General features: G+C 41.0%; 2 protein-coding genes and 1 long non-coding RNA gene across 3 annotated transcripts; 1 reads left to right on the plus strand and 2 right to left on the minus strand.

The window, feature by feature from the left end:
* Window positions 1-273: 273 nt before the first annotated feature.
* Window positions 274-1,923, minus strand: Bex1 (brain expressed X-linked 1). The gene is made up of 3 exons (XM_040744425.1): window positions 1,764-1,923; window positions 1,372-1,448; window positions 274-909 (listed from the first exon to the last, which is right to left on the minus strand). The coding sequence occupies exon 3, from the start codon at window positions 902-904 to the stop codon at window positions 518-520; it is 387 nt and encodes a 128-aa protein (XP_040600359.1). The 5' UTR covers window positions 905-909; window positions 1,372-1,448; window positions 1,764-1,923; the 3' UTR covers window positions 274-517.
* A 5,981-nt stretch (window positions 1,924-7,904) lies between these two features.
* On the minus strand, window positions 7,905-19,288 carry LOC106021641. Its single transcript, XR_002384136.2, has 3 exons — window positions 18,991-19,288; window positions 8,750-8,938; window positions 7,905-8,380 (listed from the first exon to the last, which is right to left on the minus strand). It is a non-coding gene; the product is annotated as an uncharacterized LOC106021641 (long non-coding RNA).
* A 5,411-nt stretch (window positions 19,289-24,699) lies between these two features.
* LOC110342146 (peptidyl-prolyl cis-trans isomerase FKBP1A-like) lies at window positions 24,700-25,315 on the plus strand. The gene has a single exon (XM_040744428.1). The coding sequence runs from the start codon at window positions 24,700-24,702 to the stop codon at window positions 24,937-24,939; it is 240 nt and encodes a 79-aa protein (XP_040600362.1). The 3' UTR covers window positions 24,940-25,315.

The raw sequence follows: 25,315 nt of genomic DNA on the forward strand, positions 1-25,315 counted from the left end.
GTTCTGGGATTGCTGGGTGCCTTGTGTAGAGACCGGTGTGCGTCTACTACACACAGGTGAAAGGAATAGGTTGCAAAGTGTATAATACCATGGGGAAGTGGGCATAACCAAAACCAAACGGGGGCCCCGGGGTACTAAAATATCTCCTGTTTGTTTATGTTAATATTTCAGAAATGACTCCCAGTATTAATTAATCCTTTTACAATTTAATCCCACCACTTCACTTGTGTGTGGGGGATGTACAAGACGCCTTTAAATAAGAAATACTAAGGATGCTTTTAAAATCTGCTTTATTAACTCCACAATATATAATGAGCATCTTTCCATGCATTAGATAAATTCTGCTAACAAAAAAAAATTTAAGACTAAATCAAAAACACAAGTTCCAATTAGAAGCTGGCGGCAAGTGGAGACCCATGAGGAACAAGTAACACCAAAAATTTTACAACAGTACATCACAAACATGTAAGTTTTGTAAGCAGGGGTCCCCATATTATCCTCAGTAGAACTTCAGTGTTCAGGGCATAAGGCAAAACTCATCATGATGGTCATGGTGAGGGGGGTCAGTGCTAACTGCCCGCAGAGTATGGCTCAGCTGCCTTTCCCTCAACTTCTCCATGAGCTGTCTCACATCCTCCCCAATCCTCTCCATGTTCTCATCTCTCATCCTTGCCTGGGGCTCTCCAACCCTATGCATCAGGTCCCATCTATAGTGCACGATGGGCTGCCTAACACGGAAGCGCCTGCGACTTCCTCTAGGCACGCAGTAATCGCCAGCTTCCAAAGGCAGGGCCACAGGAGGCTCCCTTTTGTCAGCGTCTTGCAGCTTTTCTTCCTTTTCCTCCTTCTCCTGATGGTCATTTTCCATGTTGAGATTTTTTACTCCTTGATCTTTGGATTCCATATCTCCTGGAAGACAAGGGAATTGTTGAAAAGTTCAGCACCGAGGACAGAGGCCCATTTTCCAACATTCATTCTCTTGGATGTCCACGTATACTTTGTTTTTCAAATTTTATTTTCCTACCTGAAAGGCCCAACACGCCCTCTAGGGGGCCCCTAGTCCCATCCCCTCCCTCCCCACAACCCACCATTTTCCCTGTAGATCTATCTTCAAGGATTTTGCAGGCATCAAAATGGAGGATGGAGCTAGTGGATGGGGATGGTGGGTGGTGGTCGGGGGAGATGGGCGGTAGAATGAGGGGGATGGGATGGAAGGTGAGAAAGAATGGATGGGAGGGGGCTAATGTTCCAGACAGGGTTTTCTGCACGCTCCTCCTCCTCCACCACCAGCCCCCACACACACACACTACACACACACACACACACACACACACACACACACACACACACACACAGCGCCCCTGCACCGACCTGGGCCTATCCCTTGCCGAGTAGTCCTCCTCTCAATTGTCTCTGTGAGATGTGCCTCCGCGACCCTGCTACTAGACCTGCGAAAGGGTGGGATGGGAAAGACTCAGCGTGGAACTCAGTACCGCACCCCGCCTCCTTCTACACCCCCACTGCCATCCTCCTATCCAGCCTCCCACAGCCACCATCAGCCTGTCCCCTTCCCTGCTCTCCAGAACTAGGTCCAATGCTCTCCTCCACAGGACCACCCGACCGCCCAGAGTCGCCCCTTCCCGGGCGCAGCCACTGGTCTCTATGCGGTGCAATAAGCCGCGCGGCCACTGCACCGTCCTCCAGTGCGCTCTGGAGCATCGGGAGGCTGTAGCCCCCAGGGCCGCTGCGTGCTGGCCTCTTACCTGCTCTGCTCGCCCAGGGCCCGATGCCAGCCCGCCCTGCGCAGGGAAGCACGGAGCTGGTGGCCAGACACAAGTGACGACTGCACCCAAGGCTGCGTCGCTCTGCAGCCCCAGGTCACGTGAGGGCCCCGCGTCACTGCCAAGCTTGCTCCCCTGCTCAGGAGGCCAGTGCAACAGGAGACCCCGCCTCCACCTCCCCGCCGCGAGCGCGCATGTCATGCCCCAGCTGTCATTCATCCAGATCCTCACCAATCTGAGGACCCACAAGTGGCATCACCGTCTGGAGGCTGGACTTCTCCCTTCCCTGTTACCAGGGAGAGTCTGCACCATCCTTCTTGGTTCAGCACCACCACACCCTTACCCAGGCGTTTTGCTTTCTCCCTTCTTTACATCTGTATAGATCCTTTCTATTAATTTCTCTTATTTTCTTTTTAAATATTAATGAATCTCAGCCACAACTGGTGCCTCACTCTTGAAATCCTGGCACTAGGGAGGCTGAAGTAGGAGATTCACCAGGAACTGGGACCAGTGTAGACTACATAGGGAATTTCAAATGACATTGGGCCACAGAATGAGACCCTCTTTCAAAACAACAAATTTTCATGTCTCAATTTTTGAAAAGTAGGAAATTTGATTTTTTAACTAAATATTTGAAAACTGATACAGTAACAAACAGCAACAACAACAAAAACATGTCCACTTGTGCTGTATGCAATACATTTATCCCGATTGCCACAAACTACGTTTAGAACATTCTACTTTGAATTTTTCTCTGAAAAAAATGTAAAAGCAGAGAATATCCCTGAACACAATCTGGGTTTCTAAAATCATCTAAGTGTATCTTAAGAGACAACTCCAATTGTTAGAGCTTAGCAATTTTAAGAAAACAATTTTTATCACTTCTGGAACCAAAACCAAATGTTAAATATTTCTGTTCTGTTTTATCCTTCAAATATCATCATTTTTAGTTGTAGAAAGGCTTTTGCTAGTAACTGAAAATTAATGGCTATTACTATGTATGGCTTTAAGGACCTAAGCAAAGGGATAAAGCTGTGAGGGTATCCACAAAGTTTGAGATAGATTATCTATATGAGATAGATGATCTCTGCTCTGAAAAGAGACTAGGAAGGTGCTGGTTTCCCTACCACCAAATTCCAGAGCCCCCAATTTCCTATGGTCAGGTTCCTGTTGTATATTTCCAAACCACATGGAGAATTCACCTTTGGAGTATCTTCTCCAACTCTTCCACAAGTCATTCCCTGGTAAATTATCTTTTAGCATAGAATAGAAGTCTATGCCCATACTGGAAACCTCAAAAGTATCCTAAACTTTTGTAGATTCCATGCAAAGTACACAAGTGTCTGTTGAGGAAGGAGAAAGGGAGATCTCAAGACTGCCTGTTCTTCATTGCACCCAGCTTGGGTAGAATCCTGGCTGTGTTCTGGTTGTTAACTCTTCTGGAACACTGGAGGTGTGGACTGCTGCTGGGATCCTTATCATAACCGTTTCACCTCCAGACCACTGAGCAGGAAGATTTCTGTGAGTTTGAGGCCAGACTGGTAAACACAGTAAGTGCCAGGCCAGCTGGGGCTACATAGTGAGATACTGTCAAAAAAGGAGAGAAAACCTAACTAACACATGTCTAGAAATAATAAAGATTAAGGCAAAAATTAATGAAATAGAAAATAAAAGAACAATACATACAAATTAAAGAGTTGGTTCTTCAAGATTAACAATTCTAACAACAATCTTAGCTAAACTAACAGAAGAGAGATAACTCAAGTTCATAAAATCAGAGATGAGAGGGGAGTTGTTAAAACTGTATTCAATGAAGTCCAGATTGTGGTATACTTTGAAGAGTTTTATCCTAAAAAGATGGAAAACATAAAAACAATGAATACATTTCTAAACTCCTAGGTACTGCTGAAATTAAATCCAGAAGATGTTATAAAAATTAAAAATGCAATTAAATTGACATAGTAATTACAAGTCTCTCCACAAAGCAAATCCCAGAACTGGACAGGGTGACTGTTGAATTCTATCAAACATTAAAGGAAGGTTCAATCCCAATACTCCTCAAACTGTTCTACAAAATAGAAATGAAAGGAACGCTACAAAACCAATTCTATGAAGCCAGTTATTACACTGACATTAAATCTGGATGAAGACATAATAGTAAAAGAAAGCTACACACCAAGTTTCCCAGATGAACATAGATGCAAATTTTCTCAGCCAATAGGATTGGCAGCATTCAGATGAAAGGGCTCATGGGCTTCCATCTCTAACTAAGGAACTATGGAGAGGTGATGGCTTCTGGAGGAGGGAGGGTCAAGGTTTAAGGGTGTGGTTCCTGGTAGGTCCAGCACAGTACAGTGAATACCTCCATAACAAGAAGTATATGGACAACACAAATTGGAGTTAGTAAGCTATTAAATTTTTAAAAGGACAAAAAGGTCAGGGATATTAAAACATTAATTTAGAAACAAAAAATAAAGACTGTTATTTTCAGAAAGAAATATTTGTTAATGTATATGTGTATGCACAGGCATATATCTCTATAGTAATGTCTCCAAAAGCTGTTATAGTAAATGCTTTACACTGGATGACTTTAAGTTATGAAAAATAAAGATTGTTATTTTCAGAAAGAAATATTTGTTAATGTATATGTGTATGCACAGGCATATATATCTATAGTAATGTCTCCAAAAGCTGTTATAGTAAAATGCTTTACACTGGATGACTTTAAGTTACAAAAGTGTCCTGGAATAGTTTGGAATAGACAAAACATAAATCAAAACAATAAAGGCTACTTATGAAAAACTTTTAGTCAACATTACACTAATGGAGGCAAGAGAACATTTCCTATAAAATTTGGAAGAATACAAGGTGCCTACTCTCTCCGCCCTTAAAATTTGATATATTTCTTGAAGTCTTAGCTAGAGAAATAATGCAAGAGAAAGATACAAAGGGGTTAAAAAAGAAAGGAAGAGGTCAAATTATCCCAATTTATAGATGACAAAATTGCATACTTAAAAGAGTCTCACACTTACAGTAAAACGAATGTAACTGTAGATGATTATGTTAAGTGAAATAAGACATACTATCAATGAGCCAAATACTATATGTTCTTTTTCATATATGGGTTGTAGCTTTTGGTGTTCTTGTGTGTGTGTGTGTGTGTGTGTGTGTGTGTGTGTGTGTGTGTGTGTGTGTGTGATTAAGTCCTAAATTTGAGACATTGTGTTTGAAAATGCTATAATGAAACCTTATATTTTTATGGCAATTAAAAAATTTAAAGAGAATCTTACAAGATATTTATGGTCTTTTTAGCACTTTGGCTTGGGAATTATAACCTCCAGATTGTGAGAAAATAAATTTCTGTAGATTTAAACTACCCATTTTGTAGTATATATTTTTAAGCTTTGGACAACAATAGGCACCCAAATAAAGATACACACTTATGTATGCAGACACATATACTCAAATGTTCCTTTTTCTTTCTGTTCTCCTTTTTAATATGATTTTTTATTGATCCTTTGGGATTTTCACATCATGTACCCCATTCCCATTCATTTCCCAGTCCCTTCGTATCTACCCTTCACCCTTTTAGTGTTCCCTCCACAAAGGAAAACTTAAAAATAAATAGTAAATAACACAGCTAAGAATATTAATTAAAAACAGATGTAAACAAACAAAAACAGAAAAGCAAACAACAAAAACCACTTCGCTCCTCCATCTTTCCAGCCTCTCCATCCCTCCTCATTAGTCTTAGCGCCATTGGGAGCTGTTGTATATTGTGCAGTATACCTTTTGTTCAAACAGCTTCACTTGAAAGTGGTCATTGAGGAGTGTATCAAGACCTCTGGTACCCTGACTCATGGAAATCCTGGAGGTTTGAGTCCAGAGGACCAGTCCCTTCATGCTCTCCAGCAGGTCATAGATGGGGTAGTTGTTCAAAGGCCTGGAGATGGGCCTGGGTGGTAGCCAAGTTGGTCAATCAGGCCTCTGGGACCATCCCCTTCAGTCGAGGGGCAGAACAACCTCTCTCACATCTGTGGTAAGGGGTGGAGTCAGCTCCTTGTTGCGAGGCAGTTCTCACAGGGCCACTTAGGGGCAGAGCCAGCTCAGCATGGCCCTTGTACTTCAACACATTGTTTAACACATGGTTCCCATGGGTCCCTATGGTAACACAGGCAATGGACATCAACACAGCCTCCAGCTAATGTACGACCAATAATCCAGACATGGCTAGCAAGCAGCAGTAGCTTGGGCCCAAATGTCACCATGGGCTCCAAGTGGCAGCACAGGCTACTCAGATGGGCATGGGCCTAGCAGTAGCATAGTCCCCAGACTCCAACATGGCCCCAGATGGCCAGACCCCAGACAGTTGCATGACCTTCAGTGGTAACAAGAGTCATGGATATCAACACAGACCCTGGTTACAAGACCCAAACATGGCCCCTTGTCCACAACCAGGGCCTGGATGACTCCATGACCCTAAGTGGCAGCACAGGCCACTCAGATAGGCATAGCCCTGGCAGTGGCATGTCCCTCAGAATCCAACATGGCCACATGTGGTGGCCCAGAATCCAGGCATCCATGAGGCCTTTGGTGGCAATACAGGAGCAACAAGGACCACAAACATCAACACAGACCCCAGCTTAGGTAGGACCATGAACCCTCAGCACCAGCCTGGGTCTGAATGTCACCATGGTCCTGGATGGCAGTGCAGGGCACTCAGATCTGTATGGCCCAAGTAGCAGCATGACTCAGATGCCAATATGGCCTCAGATGACAGTTCAGATCCTGAGCATCCTCATGGCCTTCCAAAGCAACAAGAGCCACGGACATCAACACAAATATCAACTGTTGAAGGGCCACAGACCTAGACATGGCCCTTAGCAGCAGCCCAGGCCCAGATGTCATCATGACTCTGGGTGGTAAGCAGACCTCCCAATCAGTCCATTCCTAACCACTGTCCCCTCTTCAGATCTGCCTCTCTCCCATACCCCACCACATAATTGCTCAGCATCATGGTGACTGCAGTTTCTCTTCCTTGCCCAAGGCAGGCAGCCCCAGGCAGCCATGTAAGTGTCCTTCATCTGCCTGGTTCTAATGGCTCTGGGAAGGCCCTTGGTTTCTCTTCCTGCTCGCCTGCCTGGGGCTGCCTGCCCTGTAAGAGAAAGAGAAACCACCGACCTGCCTGGCTCTATTAGAAACAGGCAGATGAAGGATACTTTTTTTTCTTAAAATAATAATCTTTATTTTCCTTTTCTAAGTTATCTCAGTGTTTGTGGCTACTTTTATACTTTTAGTGTTTGAACATATTTTCATAGGGTTCCTGGATATTATTGCTTTTAATAAAAATAGAAAATAGTAATTTCCTTACTCTTACTGCTTTTTGTACCAAGGATTTTTATAGTATGACAATTACATACATGGGAGTTACTTTTCTTCACAGGCCTTTATGTGTTATTCAATGCTATATCCTACCAATTATACTGTATTTAATTTTCAATAAATGTGTATGGTTAATAAAAGAATATTGTTATCTGCATGAAATACTTGACTAATATTTTAGGCACATAGAACATCAGTACTCAGTTTTAAAGGGGTTATAGAGTATGCTCAACATAGGGAGCTATACAGCATAGAGGAGCAGAACTCTACAGCCTAAGACTGGATCTAAGACTTCAGTCTCTGCAGCAGCTCTTCCTTAGTGGTACTCATTCTTATAATATGATCTTCCTCCAGGGGATTTTGAAGGGATTCAACTGGCAACATCAGTAGTATCTTCTGAGCATGGCACAATTACTATAGTCTTTTAGCCACCGAGACGGCCTCCACTGGGCCTACCCAAGACTAGGCTTTCATTAGTCAATAATAGAATGGGGGTTTATCCTTGTCTGTCAAACTATTGGCTACTGACAGATTCTAGAGGAATCTGTCATTGTCTTTAACAGGTGAACCCAATGGACAGTTCCAAACACACGGTCACATAGATGGCCCTGTTTATACTCAGAGAGGCATAACAAAACAAATGACATGAGTGTGAGACACTGACTTATAGGGAAGTGGGGGTAGGAAGGAGATATGACAGGGTGAGGGGTGAGAGTAACTAGAATATATTACATAAACACAAAATGCTCAACAAATTTAATAAAATTTATAATAAAAGAAAATATAAGAAACAAGGATTCTGAAATATGTGGCAAATACACAAACAACAATTCCTTTAGATGTATGAATGAGTTAGCTTTACAAGATAGGCGTTAGCTTCCAGAATGTAACTAGATGGCCCAATTCATTTACATGGAAATTACTAGAAGAAAATGACAACAGAGGTTTGAAGAAAGAAGACAGCAGCACCTAGGAATTTCTTCTTTGTGTGTTCTTAGGATCCTGGACCTGTCTGTGTGAAGGTATCCTCTGGGCTTGTGTCCTTCACCAGGAGGAGGTAAAGGAGGCAATTAGGAGATCAGCAGATACAAGAATACTAGCATCATTTCCAGGCCACCTGGCATTTTATCACTTGGTTTTAATTTCCAAACCTCACCTTGAGCACAGCAAGGCTTTGTATTGCTTTGCTGTAATCCCAAAGCTCATCATTAAGGCACCTGAGATAGAAGATGAACAAACAGCACCCATTAAAACATAAGAAAATATACAACACAAAGGCATTACCTGGTCTATGGCACAGAAACATGCCTCTACATATACTTCAAGATATTCATCGAGATGACACTTGTGCCATAATATAGGCAAATTCCTGAAATTCCAATGTCTCATTAAATGAACAGGGTCCATGTATTTTGGGAAATTATCAAATAGCTATTTAAAATGGTTAGTTAGCCTACTGTTCATGGAGAAGGAACTGTTCATTAAAATAGTGAATGAAATAAAGAAGTGAAGCCTACATGTTTCCATAACTCATTATCCTAACCCTCCTCCCTCACACTACATCACTGTGTACACCCAGAGCTCACCTCTGAGACCCCTCGACATTCATCCCAGACTGTGCATAGAATGTTTGCACCATCTTCTGTTGATCTTCACAGAGGCCAGGCAAATAGTCAGAAGATGTGGCCACAGCGATGGAGGCACAGGGAATCCCTTGGACATTCCTCACAAACAGCTTGTCGTTGATGATATAAAGACTGGAGGAGAAACATTCCCTAAGGTGAATGGGAAAGCAAACAAAAATATAATTCCCAACAATTGCCTTGTTCTCACTGAGCAGCAACCAGATTTTTCCCACATTACTGCTTTGTCCTGCTTTTACTTCCTGGTTATCTAATACTTCCAGAGAGTGAGCATACCATTGGAGACTGTCTATATCAATAGAATGACAGGTTTAACTTTAATTCAAGAATTGTTTTATCAGCTAACGGGAGTGGACAGTATAATCAACAATTTTAGAAGACAGAGTTACAAGTGGGCTATGTGACTTGACCAAATTCTCAGAATAAGTGAGTACTATAATGAGAAAGGACCTGAAAGTCTGACCCCAAAGTCTGCACTGTTAGCCACTACACTAGACTACACTTTGAAGCTACCCATTGACCTTCCATAATATTGCTAATACCCCAAGAAGTAGACCACCACATTGTCACACTGCTGGCCCGAGGCTGGAATGAGAGTGTCCAGCCACAACACAGGACTTACTCTGAACTATTCCCATAGGTAGCAATGAAGATCCAAGTAAAGGCATGGACACATCCCTGAGAGCTGCCCTCCACTTCAAGGACAAGAAACAATAATGCATGTTAGAGTTGTCAGTGCTTTATACACTCACCAGGGCATTCCCCAGGCAGGGTCTTATACTAAAGGGGCCAAGAAACAATCAAATTTTAGCCTGGAGTCAGGAAAATGTGGCAGGAATTGAGAGGGCTGATGACATTGGAAATGATCCACGTCCATTGAAGGGCCTCCTACCACATGCCGCAGTCTGTTTCACATTAAGGGGGAGTGATGGGGGAAGTCCTGTACATTTGTTAATAAAGCACTGTTGGCCAATAGGAATCTAGATGGGTGGGACTAGGAGTCCAGGAGGACTCTGGGAAGGAGAAACACAAGAGAGTCAACATGTAACGCCATGGGGGTAGGAAGCCTGGAACTATTCTCCGGTAAGAGACATACTTAGATTAACAATTATGGGGTAATTACTTAAGTCAGAGCTAGCCAGTAAGAAACAAGCAAGGCCAACAGCTTCATAATTAATACAGCGTCCTGTGTGTTTATTTGGGGACTACAATGTGGCAGAGCCCAGGCGACTGGCGGGTGATAAACCAAAGCGGCTAGCAAAGAAAAAGCTTCTCTTAACAGGGGAGGGGGAGTTTAATAAGCACAATTAGCAAATGTGGAAATGCAGAGGTTAAGCAACTGACCCAAAGGCAGAGTCAGGATCTGGATTGAGAGTCACAAACCCCACAGCTCCCGTGCCCTCCCTCACCCAGGAGCTGTGGGACAGACAGACACAGCCCTCGGTCAGATCAGGATGGTCTGTGGGAGGGTGCTGTGGGCAGAACACAAGGGAGGACAGGACGGAAAGGCATGCACTTGTGGGAGCTGGGGTGTTCTCAGGAATGCACATCCAGGGCAGAGACTGCCTTTTGTTGGGCAGAGAGTTCTTTCTAGCATGAGCCTACTCTTGGTCACTGGCTTAAATAAAGGACTTGTACTTGGTCTTACATCCACAGTGGTCTGTGGATTTCTTTTTTGTGGCTTTCTTTCTTTACCTGTAACACAAACTTTCAACCCTTTCTTCCTCAATATTTTCTGAGCCATAAGTACAGTAGCTGTGATGTAGATGTGTCCATCGAGGATGGGCTCACCATGATCTGTTGGTCTCTACTATATTGTTTTCAGTTGTAGTATTCTGTCATGGTCCCATTCTAAAATTTATATGGAACCAGAAAAAAACCTGGATAACCAACTCAATACTGAGCAAAAAGAATATTGGAGGGATTACCATTCCATACTTCAAGAGATATTACAGAGTTATAGTGATAAAATTAATACGGTGCTGGCACAAAAAAAACAGACATGTAGGACAATGGAACAAATTAGAAGAACCAAACATTAGTACACATAACTACAGACATCTAATGTTTCACAGAGGCAGTAAGACATATACTTGGAGAAAAGACATCATCTTCAACAAATGGTGAATGCAAAAGAATGAAATTAGACCTGTGTATATCACCCTGAACAAAAGGTAGATAAAAGTGGACAAAAGATCTTATATTGAAACACGTACACAATACCACATTTCACTAACTCCACCTTTAAAGTTCTCAGCCTTAACTGGCTGCAGCAGTCTGAAATCCTCCTGTTGTTTTGCGTTCTTACATCAAAAACTGTGTCCTAATGGACTGGAATGCCTCTTCCTGTATTGGACCCATCAGTATAAGAGGATGCCACCAAATCTCACTGTTGAGGAGCATGTTCAGTAAAGTAGATAAAGATGTCATCTCTCTATATGACAGCAGTAAATAGAAAGTTGCCCAAGATTGCACTCAGGTAAGCAGCAATGTGTAAGACTTATATCAATATTATTGATCTCGTTATAATTACCGGCTACATCTTTACCTGGCTTCATCAAATTTAGCACTGGCTCACTGGTTAATGAGAATACTCATTGACAGTTGCTTGTTGTGTTCTGCTAAACATAAGCATTCCTAGACAACATCAATATCCGTCCTTCTGATGACTCCTTTTTATTTTATTTCCTGTATTCATTGACTGGTGTTTTGCTTGCATGTGTGAGGCTATTGGATCCTCTGGAACTGGAGTTACAGAAAGTTGTGAGCTGCCATGTTGGTGCTGAGAATTGAGCTCATATCAGTCGCTCTGTACCCACAATGAAGTGAACAAAATGAAGCCAAGACGATGAAAATCAGAAATGATCATTCTTATCCTGACTAATCTGAATGACTTATTTTTTCATTTTTTGAGAATATCATACATGAGTACTACATTTACATTATTTCCACCCCTCCCTCTTCCACTCCTAACTCCTACATCCCATTCCTTCTCAAGTTCATGGCATTGTTTTTTGCGGGGGCAGGAGAGGTTTGAGACAGGGTTTCTCTGTATTATAGCTCTGGCTGTCCTGAAACTCGCTTTGTAGAGCTGGTTGGCCTTGAACTCAGTGAGATTCGCCTGCCTCTGTCTCCCGAATTCTGGGATTAAAGGCATGTGCCATCACAACTGGCTGACCTCTTTTTAAATTGTTGTTACACACACAGACACACATATACACAAACACATACATACACAACTTAGAGAAATTTTATTATTGCTAATATGTATATGTCCTTAGGACTGACTACATAAGACTACATAACCTATATGGAGCTTATTTCTGTGGGAAGTTTATTCTTCCCCCTCTCAGCATCATCTATGAGTGGGGCCTTGTGACATTTTCTCCATCCAGTTTAAGATGTGAAATAGTGCTCTCATACAAATAGTCCTCTTGTTTAGTAAGCAGTATTATTGACATTTCATGGATGCAGCATTCTTAAAATGTCTAGAAGATACTGTCTACCAGCAGGCATCCTAGTCCTCTGGCTGTCAAAATCTTTCTGCAATTTTCCCCTGAGTCTTAGATGTAGGAGATTGTGTTGTAGATATTATCAATTAGGGTTGGGAATCTCATGGTCATTTGTTCTTTGTCTTTTGGCCAGTGGTGAATCTCTAGCTGTCTCTAGCCACCACAAGAAATGACACTTCTTTGATAAGGAGCTATACTTATTTGTGGATGTGAGAATAAGTATTTAGAATGCAGTTAGGAATTATACTGGTTTAGGAAAGTGTCACTAGTGGGTTCTCCTCTAGGATCTACAGCCTTTCCAGCCATGGGTCCTCTGCTAGATTTGCAATAACATGCATGTGTTCTTTCCTATTGTGAAGGCCTTCAGTCAAATTAGACAACTGTTGATTTTCTTCAAGATAACAGTGCCACTAGTGAACCACTGGAGATATCTTGCTTGGCTGATCAATTTTTTTTTGGTTTCTATGTTTTACATCTGGGTTGTTGATTGTTTTTTTTTCCCTTGCAAAGCACCTTCATATGCTATGAGAGCTACTAGTCCTCAGAAAGGAGCCTTCTAGGTTGGTTCCAGCTCAATTACTTCAAATTCTGTGTCTGAACTGTGTGGTTTGTTCAGCAATGGGGTCTTACCTTCACGTTATTGAAGGCAACTAGGGGCAATGGCCGTTACCTACATTGGAGAGTGTCTTAGATTCCTGTGGCCAACAATTAGAAGGAAGACATCACTTGCCTGGTAGTAGGGCTTTTGTTAAATAGCCTAGGATTCTTGGGTGAGCACTATCACCCCATGTGTAAACTCTGTGTGTGTGTGTGTGTGTGTGTGTGTGTGTGTGTGTGTGTGTGTGTGATGTGTTCCTGTGGCTTTTTAAAACATTTTTATTCTTATTTATTTCTTCCTCTGCCTCTGTATTATCTTCCAGTCTCCTCCCCAGTTAAAGTTCTCGTATTTTCCTATTTACCCCTGCATAGTGTCTGGGTCTAAGCCCCTTTCTAAGGCTCCTTCTCCATCCCCCATGATTTTGTTCTACTTTTCAGGTTTCTATGGTTACTTCATGTTACACACTACAATTAAAGATTCAAAGTGACTCCTGATTTTTATTGATAGCAGCTTTGGATTTTCTGTATTCTTCACTCCTAGACAAACTGTAATAAGAGAGCAAATCAGGGGATGGATGGTCCTTAATGACAGCCTCACCCCCAAACAACCTGACACAAACCCAAGTCCTCCAAGTCACCCCAATACCATCTTATTGACACATTCTGTCATACCCTATGGTATGCATTTTTTCCTCTTGCAATGAGTTAAGTATCAACTTTCTTGGCTACATGTATGTTCTTGATGATCAAGTGTCTAGAAACTGTTCTTGAATTGGTTGGCCACCCTGCGGTGGCCACACAGGGTTTCCTATATCCTGCTGTTCCTTGTTTCAACAGGCCTTGACTCCATGCTTATCAAAAATCTTTGAGTGACAGAGTGTGTAATAGAAAGTTGTAGGAAATTTCAGGTAAATTATCTACGATACAGTATGGAGTGTGAGGTAAAAGGAATGATTAGGACAAAGATACAGCTCCTGAGATATAAAGCTTGGTTATTAATCCAGAGTCACCTACATTAAGAGAAAATAGCAAAAACACTAACATATAAAATAAATTTATTTACAGTTTGGGCCCAAATTAAGGAAAGACAATGAGTATCTCTCAATAAACCCTTAGAAATCTTCCTTGAAGTAGAGTTGGGGGTTTGTTTTACCCCATCAGAAAAGTAATGAGAGACTACCATTATTAGGGATTTGTTTCTCTGACTCTAATGCTAGACTTGGATACAAGACAAAATCCTTCCCTTCTGAAGTCTGATTGGAGTAAAGAGAAATAGGATGGACCACTGGTGAGTGTACAAGTAATCTAGAGAGCAATATAGCAACATTTAAAAATATCTGATAAAGCTAAGAGTGATCCTATATAATAACCCTACAATTGCACTATTGACACTCAATCTATAAAATAGAAATAACATTCACTGCCACACTGTTTTATTAAATTTGCAAGAAGATTATTGATAGTAAATTATCTTTAAAATATAATACATTCATGCAAGAGAATCACATACAATGATGGAAAATGAATGGAGTCGATCTCCAACTACTCAATAAATGGAACACATATAGGACTCTGAATAAAATATAAAGTATGATAAGAGTGAGACAAAGACTTCTATACAAAGTACTCCAACACAAACACAGATTTAAAACTATGAAAACAAATTTTTATTCTAATTAGAGGTAGAAGCAGTGGTATACAAGGTATAGATTATGAAGCTGTGGTCAAAACACATTAGGTAATGTACTTAATGGGCAAGCATGGGTACCTGGGTTCCATCCCCAAAGCCCACACAATAAAAAAGTCCAGCATGGTAGTATAAGTTTATAATCACAGCATAGTGCAGGCTATCCTAGTCTGGCCTAGAGTTCCAGGCCAATGAGAGAACTTGGCTCACACTACAAAAAAATTCAAAGGTATACAGCAGCTGGTGACCAAGACCTGAGGTTGACCTTTTGCCTGCTCACCTATACATGCACAAATGCATGCACACACACACACAAACATATGCATCCTCCAAGTGTGCAAATGTACACACATACGCATAAAGTATAAATTATAACTATACATTCCAATAGAATTGCTACCTCGAAGGGAAAAGACAATGACATGAGGGTAGACTTAAGGATTCTGTGGTAGCTGAAATAATGTATGTCTTAATCCGTGCTCATGGCTATTGCATTATTTGTGATAGCTTTGAAGTTTTACAAAATTTCAGAATTAACAGGCAACACTTGTATGATCTTTATGATTACTTTGTGATTACTTTAAAGCAATCTATATAAACTTTAGAAACAATAAAAAGAAGAGACATACAAAAACATATTTGGAATTTCACCAGGTACCAAGATAAACCCCCATCTTTAGGGAGGAATGCATGGCACATAGATACAACATGTGTACACTGCTTTCTGAGGCAGTGAGCAGCTCCCAGAAAGTGCAGTTACTGCTTTTGAAGGTAAACTCATAAATAATATTAGAGTTACTATAAATAAAATCTAGGTTATATTTTATCTTTTCAACACAGTACCTGTACCTTACAAGAAATGCCCTCAAAAGCCTTGAAAACTCTTTCCAAGTAATTAAATCTAAAATTATTCTAAAGCTGTCCCACAGTGCCCTGAAGCATCCACAACTCGTGTTGCTCTAATCTCCTGGGCACTTCCCTAGAGTATTGCTCAATTTCCATTATGATGAACTATATATTTAAATAAAACAATTACAGCAGTCTAAAAACACATTCTCAACTGGGTGTGGTGTCATTGCCTGAAATTCCCTCACATGGGAAGCTAAAAGAAGAAGACTGTCAAGTTCTAGCTCAGCATGGACTATGTGATGAGAGTTTACAAAAACACACAAGGATAAAACCTCCAAACTCAGCCGGGCGTTGGTGGCGCATGCCTTTAATCCCAGCACTTGGGAGGCAGAGGCAGGCGGATCACTGTGAGTTCAAGGCCAGCCTGATCTACAAGAGCTAGTTCCAGAACAGCCTCCAAAGCCACAGAGAAACCCTGTCTCGAAAAACCAAAAAAAAAAACCTCCAACTCATAATAAATGCAAAGTCAATAGTAGTGTGATAAGTCTGACTATGTTGTTTGAAAATTACAGTTACTATATTAGTATAACATGTTTCAAATATGAAACACATTTATTAACAACAAATGGACAAAAGAGAATTCACTTAAAACTATGCATGCACCAAAAAGAAGTCTTAGCATATTAAGTTCACAAAAAGTAATGAAGTATAAGTAATAATTTGATAAATCATATTAAACAATAAGGCAACATAAAGATAAATATTTATAATTGATTATAAGTTTGAATATGAATATGTGGATATAAATTTGTTAATATACAAATACAAGTTACTTTTCCATCCAAAGACCAATCAATTTGAGTAATATGTACCAATCTACTCACAGAGGCCTCATTTCAGACAAACATCAACAGAGGAGGTGATACAAAATTATTTCACTTTATAGGTATATATTTGTGTGAGAGGCCCTGCTGCTCTTGACATGGGCAAAATCCAGGAATGAAATCTTTAATTTGGGTTTTGTACAGAGATCCAGCAATCTGAGAAGCAGTATAAAGATCTACCCTCCATCTTATCTTCAACCAGCAGACTATAGAGTCAATCATTCCAAAGCTTAGACTTGCCCCTCTAATCTGGAGGTCAGTCTTATCTCTGAGATTTTTGGTGTTGGTGCTTTTCTCCTCTTCTCTGTTCTAGATGAGGGAAGGAGGTAAGGGGTGGGAGTTTCACAATCACTAAAGTCACTGAGCATTCCCCCCAAGCCAGCTGTTTGGGTGATTTCCAGGTTGAAGGTTAACTCAAAGCAAACAAACCATTTTCAGTGTGTGCGTGTGGATCCCTTCCTATAGAACAAATACAAATGTGTTCTTATAAATACAGAATTTGCAGTGCCCCTATCATTGTGTCCCTGTGACTTGTTATAGCATGACCTTTCCCCCTTGTGTGTAATGTAGTCACCTCATCATCATCTTGAAATTACCCTGTGATAATGGTAATCGATACTTGTAGAAGGAGGAGGGGAGTGTCATGGGACTCTTACCTGGGATTCCAGCTGTTACTGACTTCTACCATCCCCCCTGCTGCAAGTGATATGAAGATATGCTAGAGTATATAGGAAGTAGAAGATTAACTAAAGGACAGATTCCATGATGCAGCTTCCATGAGGATAGGGCTTTATGGTGATGCTATTCTTATGGGGTCACCCATACACCTAAAAGTAATGTTTATCCCTCCTCTGCAGATATGTCCAATAAACACCTTTTGTCAATGTGGGTGGAATCATATTTTGGTCTGTTGTTAGCTCCCTATCTGGAGTGACTAAACAGTTGTATGCTTTTCCCCAAGAAAAGTTAACACAATAGTATCCTATTATTCTTTACAATGTAGTATATTTGGGAAGCTATGAATAAAATAATCTGGAGAGAAGAAACTTACTATTGGATTGGCACAAATGTTTATGTGTAGTTAGACACTAGTTTGATGCATTTAGGGCATTTTACTTGTTACTGTTGTAACAGGAGAAAGAGACAAATACATAACTAAGCTCAGATTTTAAATAGAGGATAATTATGGATTTTTTGACAAAGAGCGAAGTTGGAGATTAGAGGGATTCTTGCTAAACTGACTTCACAGAGTTTCTGTTAAAATTAAGACAATGTGATAAGGAATCATGGGTGATGACAGAGAAAATGAATCACACATTAAAAATGACCAGACTATGGAGAGCTGGAATAAGCAAAGTTCTGCACTAAAACTTACTCTGGAAGGACACAAAATGACACATAGTTAAAGACTAAAAGGTTCAGAAGAATCAGTGTAAATTTGGTTGGGGGGAATTTTTGTCACATATATATATGTGTGTGTGTGTGTGTGTGTGTGTGTGTCTGTATGTCTATATTTACTGATTTTAAAATAGATACAAAGTAAAACCTTTTTTGAGTAAAAAGGTTAAAACAATTGCGTTTGACATAGTAGGTGCATGTGTGTACTTGTGTATACATACATGTGTGTGCATCTATGGCTGAAAATAACAAAACTGTGTATTCTGGGAATGCTCTCTCATCTTGGACACATGGGGGAGGGCCTAGGCCCTGCCCTGGATGAAATGAGAGACTCTGGAGATCCCCCATGGAGGGCCTCAACCTCTCTGAGGAGCAAAGTGGGGATTGGGTGGGGGGTTGAGAGGGTTGGAGTGGGGGGAGGAGAGGAGGGAGAGAGAACTGGGATTGACACATGAAACAAACTTGTTTCTATTTTAAATTAAAAAAACTGTGTATTCTGTGTTCTTGGATTTGAACTCTATCTCCATAGACACACATTCATGGGTGTGGTTTTCTGTCTGTTAGTCAGAACTCAGTCTTGGAGTTTAGAGATGTAAGAAAGTGATGGGAATAGGATTGCTTCTTCTGGGTGGAAAATTCATAGACACATCACAGATATTAGAGTCCTTATCTCTTCCCTGTCACTCCTACAGAGTGTCCAAATGAGACACTCTGGATGTGACCAACAAAAGATCATATACATTTTTGTTTTGGTTCTTTATTTAAAATTAAAATTCTTAGGTTTTGAAATTAGGTTTCACAGTAATCCCTAGACTAACTCACAAAATAATTAAAGGAGTATATACAGCCAATCCTGCTTCAAAAGTTTCCATGTATATTAAAAGTATAAACATTAGCTCCTGTTGCTATTGGAATCATATATTTTATTCATTGACCATCTGCTTTCCCGTTCTGTTCCTCATAATATTAGTTAATATGGCCACATTGCAGCAATGGTCCTTTCTAGGAAGAATTCTATTAGCGTACCAAGATCACATCCTTGTCAATGCTACCCACTGATACTCCCCACCCCCTCTCTGATATCTGGTCTCAAGGATGCTCTAGACAAAGCTGCCCAGACCAGTTTCCCTGCATCATTATCTGAGCACAGAGGCAGGCTGTTGCATAGCAACAGAGGCTCAGAGTCAAATATAGACCCTGGAAGGAAAAGTGGCCCCATGTAATGTCAATGCTATTAGAAAAGTGAGCAAAGCATACCTTCAAAACAGCCTCAAATGCAGCTCACATCCTCTTCGTACCAAAGCCCCTCACTCCATGTTCCCATTCCAGTATGCTCAGCCATTTCTGTTCTTGGTGAAGTGTTCCATTTTTTTATCCTTCCGCTTTCCAAAATCCTAAGAATCTCAGTCACAGAATGGGTTAAATTTGAATAAAACTTGCATTCATTACAAGTACAGTGATATTCCACTTTCATGTGCTACCCTGTAAAGGACTGGTCTTAATCCCATTCTTTTAGGGTTTTTGTTTTGTTTTGTTTTTCGAGACAGGGTTTATCTGTGTATCTTTGGAGCCTGCCCTGGAACTAGCTCTTATAGACCAGGTTGGTCTTGAACTCACAGAGATCTGCCTGCCTGGCCTGCCAAGTGCTGGGATTAAATGCATGTGCCACCACTGCCCAGCAATCTCATTCTTTTTTTAATGATCATAAATCTGTGTCTCTGTAGAAATTGTTTGTTGATCTCTTCAGGTGTGCTTAACAAACCATCAATATATAAGATGCAGTTATAAAATGGTTTTCCCTGGTTGTTACACAAATCTCAAAGTCTGCACTCTTGCTTTCTATTTTTTGAAATTTTATATGTTTTTATTTTTAATGAATAAATGTTTTGCCTTCATGTATGTCTGCTTGCCACATGTGTTCTCGATCCCCATGGAAGTCAGAAGCGGGAATCAGATCCTCTGGAACATGAGTTGCGGGCAGCTGTGAGTCACTGTGTGGATGCTGGGAATTGAACCCAGGTCCTCTACAAAAGCAGCCAGTGCTCTTAAGCACTAAACAACTTCGCCATCCCACAGTGCTTTTGCTCTCAATTCCAATATATTTATTAATATTGTATCTCCTAAACTATGCATGTCATAATATAAAATAATGATAAATAGCAGAAGCAAAGGCAAAGTTAAAAGACTTTTATAATAAATACAAGGCTATTTGTTGATCAGTAAACACCAAAGTTTTCGCCTGACTTAAGCTCACCTAAATTCAGTACTCAGATATGAACCATTTTCATCACATTCATTAGCCTAAATAGATGTTAAGAACAAAGCAGGTGATAAAGAACATTGGCCCAAAGTAGTTCAGTATCTACAACTTTCCTCTCACTTGTCTCAAGGATCAGCCACTTCATGAGGTCCTAAGGGGTCCTATATTCAAGCCTCCTGACAAAAGGGTAGATTTTCTCTCCTGCACCATGCTCATCTCTGAAAGGGTCTGTAGATGAGGACTTCTGCAGCCACATTAGTAGGGTAGTGCCATCTGCCTGTGCCTTGGGCCTGGACGCCAATCTGCTATCATGAAGATGGTAATGATATATTATTTATGATTTAGTAAAGCTTGCCTGAAGATTCAGAAAGCAAAGTCAGCCATAAGTCATAGAAGCCAGGCACACACCTTTAATTCCAGCAGCCAGAATCTAGGAGGTGGTGGTGCACACCTTTTGTTGTCCATTTACTTCTGGGTGAGGGACCAGACACTGGGGTATGTTCAAAGTATTAGTGGCCTCATCTTCAAAGAAAACTGACCCTCATTGCCCCAGACACCATCAACTGTCCATACTTTCTCAGTTAGGGGTGTGAATTCTTGGTTCCCTACCTCCCCTATGCTGGAATAATGACTGACTTGATATTTTGTGAAATTAGTGAATTACAATTCTAGAAATCTTCAGGGAGTACAGAAATCATGAGGCTAAATGCCCTTGGGAAATTTCATAATGGGTGGGACAGCCTTCAGACAACAACTGCAACTAGTCATTCGTCTTAAAAACACAGGAAAAGAGCTAGTCAAGCACACTGGACTTCTAGGACAACCACAAGTAGCACAGGTTAGCTGTCACTAGGCTAGAATTTGTACAAAAGTCCTAGGACATTTCTTTGTGTTTCTGAATCCTGACAATACTCATTGTCCTTCACTGTAAAACCCAACAAAATTCTTGGTGGTGAGGGCCTACTGTGATATCAAAAGGGGTGGAGGCAGAGTTCTGTCAGTCATCTGCTTCTCTGCATAGCTTCTCTAATAAGCACGCTTTCCAAAGTTCCCTGAAGGGGAATATGTTCTTTCCAGGACCGGTAAAGGCAGAGAAAGGAGAATTGTACAGAGACATTTCCAGTCTGTGGAACAGCCTGGACGTCACAGTTCCCATAGAAACGTGATGTGATTATGGTGCCTTTGAAGACTTTTTTAATGGCAGCTTCCATGGCCAGAATAGTGGAGCAAGTTCCTCCTGCAGGTATTTGGACAGAATTTTTACTTTGTAAACATAATTATATAAGAATAGAAATGTGTCAGGTGTGATGGTTTATTCTTATAATTCTAGAATGCGAGAAGATCAGGATTTCAAGGCAGTTGTTGGTTATATAGTGAGTTTGAGACCAGCCTGTGCTGCATGAGACAATGCCTGAAGAATGAAAACTCAACCAAAAGAGTACAAATAAGATAATACCTCACTTACTGCCTTAAAAACTTATTTTATGACAATAACCACATCTTGAATGTTTATTCATGCCAACCATAAAGTCCACACAATAATAAATTGTAACAAAAATGGTCGGATCTTTGTGAGTTCGAGGCCAGCCTGGTCTACAGAGCGAGTTCCAGGACAGCCTCCAAAGCCACAGAGAAACCCTGTCTCAAAAAACCAAAAGAAAATGGTAAGAGTCAAGTAACATGTGCTAATAATGACAAAAATGTTAATGCTTGAACTGAAAGCATAGTTCAATGGTAGAATTTTTGCCTAGCATGCAAGATGCCTTGAATTGGATCTCCAGTATCTGTGAATGCAAACTATTTGAAAATGAAGTCTATGCATGATTTAAGACCTTCACATGAGAAGGCAGATTTAGTGTAAGCTTTAAATCCAACAATTCTTGTTCTTGTAACAAACTGTATGGAAGAGGGTCATGTAAAGGAGACAGACTGGATTTATGGTGCCACAAAGCCCAAAAGCTAGGAAAGAAAAGGAAATGAATGGACCTACTAACAATGTCTCAAACGGCATTGACTGTGAAGAAATATCAGTCTGTAGTCACTTTAATTATTACACAAAGTAACATCCACCACATTAAAAACAAATTTTAAAATTAGCAAAGGTCTATTGAGGTGGCTCAGTGGATAAGGGCACTTACAATCTACATTCAACCCCAGGAAAGCCCACACATTGTAAAGAGAGAACAGACCCTGAAAAACTGTCATTTGATCTCCACATGTACACCCTACATGCATATGCACACACACAAACACACACAAATAAATAAATAAGTAAATAAGTAAATGCAATGTGAAATTAAAACTTGTAAAAATTCTGATCTACCATATCATTTGCTGTTGGTTAGCAATGCAAATTAAATCCTGTTGCACAAGGTAATTACATGTTCTATTTTAACTACACCCTCAGGTCCTTATCATTTTAAAGTAGTAGATCATATAGTGCTAAGAGCATATTTCCAAGATGGCCAACGTTGCTCACCCTCATTGTACAGCAGAGAGGAAACAGGGAGGGGCAGTAAGGATAAGGATGGTGCTCAAGGCTGCAGAGTTATGGAATAGGACAGCTTGCATTTACACCCAGAACATCGTGCTCCAGAGTCTGAGGAATTGTCAAAGACTCATTGCTAAAGAAGAGAAATGGTCTGTACAATTGAGAACATATTAGAACACCATTAAAATACATTCAGTGTGTTAATATTTATATAAACAACTAACTGTACCATGTGCTAGAAAAAAAGTTTGTGACCTTGGAGAGAGAATGGTTGCTTCAGGAAAGACAGAGAGAGAGAGACAGAGAGACAGAGAGGCAGAGAGCTCATCTCAGACAGAAAACCCACATACTCATCCCTCTTCTCTTGTACTTACTAAAGAATTAATGGGTCAACTCTCTAATAGGACAGTGAAGGTCTTGTGTTCAAGAAATATTTAGTTGTTGAGAAATGAAAAACCAAACTATTAGTCTTGAATTTTTGTCCCTGCACAATCAGGGCACGGGTGAAATTCTAGTGTGGTGAGATGTGTCTGGATAGATCTAAGGACTGGTCCTTGGGCAGGTCCAGCATTTTCCTACATAGATATTAACCAACATGTCAAACAGTTCAGGGGCAGCCACTGGGCCCACCCAGAACCAGTGAGCTCCACAGATCAAGGTATTGGGTGGGTCTGTTTTCCCAGGTAAGGACCTAGATTTGGGTTTGCTTAGAGGTGTGATGTGAAACATCTCTTATCACATCATGAAAGACCCAAGAATAGAAAGCTTCATTACTATAGATGCTAGGCAATGAACAGTGGAATTATTCTCACAGTGCCTGCCTTAGATCTAAAACTTAGCCAGACCTCTGCCCCAACATTTAAAGTCATTAACAAATGTCCCACTTTATGCATGAGCACTGGACATGTTTCCTCAGTTCACACTCAGGCATCTTTGTAAGAAAAGCCTGGCCTGTCCTTTTTCACAGATGAACAAGCTCAGGCTCTTCTCCAGATGTCCAGCATGGTTGGACAGAGTCCATTCCTTAACCCCCTTAGGGGACTCCGAGCATTCCCAGGTGCACTTTCATCTCAGTACATGTGGGAGGAAGGAAGCAATCTCTGTTTCGGATGTTCCTGTGATAGTTTCAGTAGGATCCCTTCCATTAGTTTACCAAGTCCATAAAATTCTAAGCCTATGCCCCTCCTTTTTCTCTGTGCCCTGATGAGACACTCAAAGTCACAAACCTTCCTCCAGACTCCCAAGATGGTATGCATATCCATTGTTTTTGTTTATTCTGTTGTTGTTGTTTTGAGTCATAGTTTCTTTGTGTAGTCCTGGTTGTCCTGAAACTCACTCTGTAGACTAGGCTGACCTCAAACTTACAGAGCTCCTCTTGCCTCTGCCTCCCAAGTGCTGGGATTAAGGACATGTGCCACCACCACCTGTCTTTCCATTGTTCTTTATAGTTCCTTTGCATTTTGTTTTGTTTTGGGTTTCGAACAAGGTCTCACTATACCCTGTGTTAGCTTTGAAGTTGATAGTCTCCTGCCTCAACCTCTGAAAGGCTAGAACTGCAGGAGCTACTAGCATTCCTAGCTTCTTTTTCTCTTTTATTTTTGTGTGACTATAAGATTGTGTATGTATATACATGCGTGTGCAGGGGCGTGAGGACAGCAGAATTTGATATTTCATGTCTTCCTGTATCAGTCTCTGCTTGTGTATGTTATATGTGTGTACATGTTCATGTATGTTGTGTTACATGAGAACTCACATGTGCACAAAGGTCAAAGGTTGATGTTGATTTTATTCTTCTATTACTTTCCACGACATATTTTGAGACAAGGTCTCATACTGAAACTGGAGCTCACAAATTTGGCTAGACCAGCTTGCCACGAATAATCAGGGATCCACCTGTCTTCTCAAACTGTTGATATGGCCAGCTTTTTCACAGTTTCATAGATTTGAATTCAGGTCCTTATGCTTGCTCCACAAGCACTTTACTGATGAGCCATCTTCTCAGGCCCCTTTCTCCTTCTCCTCCTCCTGCTTCTCCTTTTTCTATTTCCCTCCTCCTCTTCCTATGTTTTTAATGTACTGTAATACTAAACATTTAGTTCCTGGGGCTGGAATTATGGCTCAGTTAAAAGTACTTACTGCTCGATTTGCCGTCTGTCTCTCCTCAGGGCTCACCTTCCCGAAGCGCAGCCAGACCTGCATAGTGCACTACACGGGAATGCTTGAAAATGGAGAGAAATTTGATTCCTCTCGAGACAGAAACAAGTCTTTTAAGTTTATGTTAGGGAAGCAGGAGGTGATCCGAGGCTGGGAAGAAGGCAATGCCCAGATGAGTGTGGGTCAGACAGCCAAACTGACAATCTCGCCAGACTATGCCTCTGGAGCCACTGGGCACCCAGGCATCATCCCACCACATGCCACTCTGGGCTTTGATGTGGAGCTTCTAAAACTGGAATGACAAAAGTGGCCTCCTCCCTTAGCTCCTTGCACATGGATCTGCCATGGAGGGATCTGGGACCTCCAGACGGGTGCACATGAATCCATGTGGATCTTTTCCTGATGTCCCACCACTCTTTGTATAGACACCTACCCGACTGAATGTGTTCTGTCACTCAGCTTTGCTTCGGACACCTCCATGTCCTTGTCCCCTTCTGTATGTGTGTTGACCTAAACTATGCCATAAACCTCAAGTTATTTTGTTTTGGGGTGAAGATTCAGTTTCAGTCTTTCAGGTCTAGGTTTCCAATGAAGTATATTGTCAAGTATTAACAGCACAAGCGGTGGGTTAACTTTAGAATAGGAATTGGTGTTGGGGTGGGATTTGCAAGAATTTT

The sequence above is a fragment of the Mesocricetus auratus genome, unplaced genomic scaffold (assembly GCF_017639785.1).
Source record: "Mesocricetus auratus isolate SY011 unplaced genomic scaffold, BCM_Maur_2.0 Super-Scaffold_100003, whole genome shotgun sequence".
NCBI lineage: Eukaryota > Metazoa > Chordata > Mammalia > Rodentia > Cricetidae > Mesocricetus > Mesocricetus auratus.

Excerpts from the sequence above, each read along its gene's own strand:
- Bex1 (XM_040744425.1), bottom strand. The coding sequence starts at position 904 with ATGGAATCCAAAGATCAAGGAGTAAAAAATCTCAACATGGAAAATGAC.
- LOC110342146 (XM_040744428.1), top strand. The coding sequence starts at position 24,700 with ATGCTTGAAAATGGAGAGAAATTTGATTCCTCTCGAGACAGAAACAAG.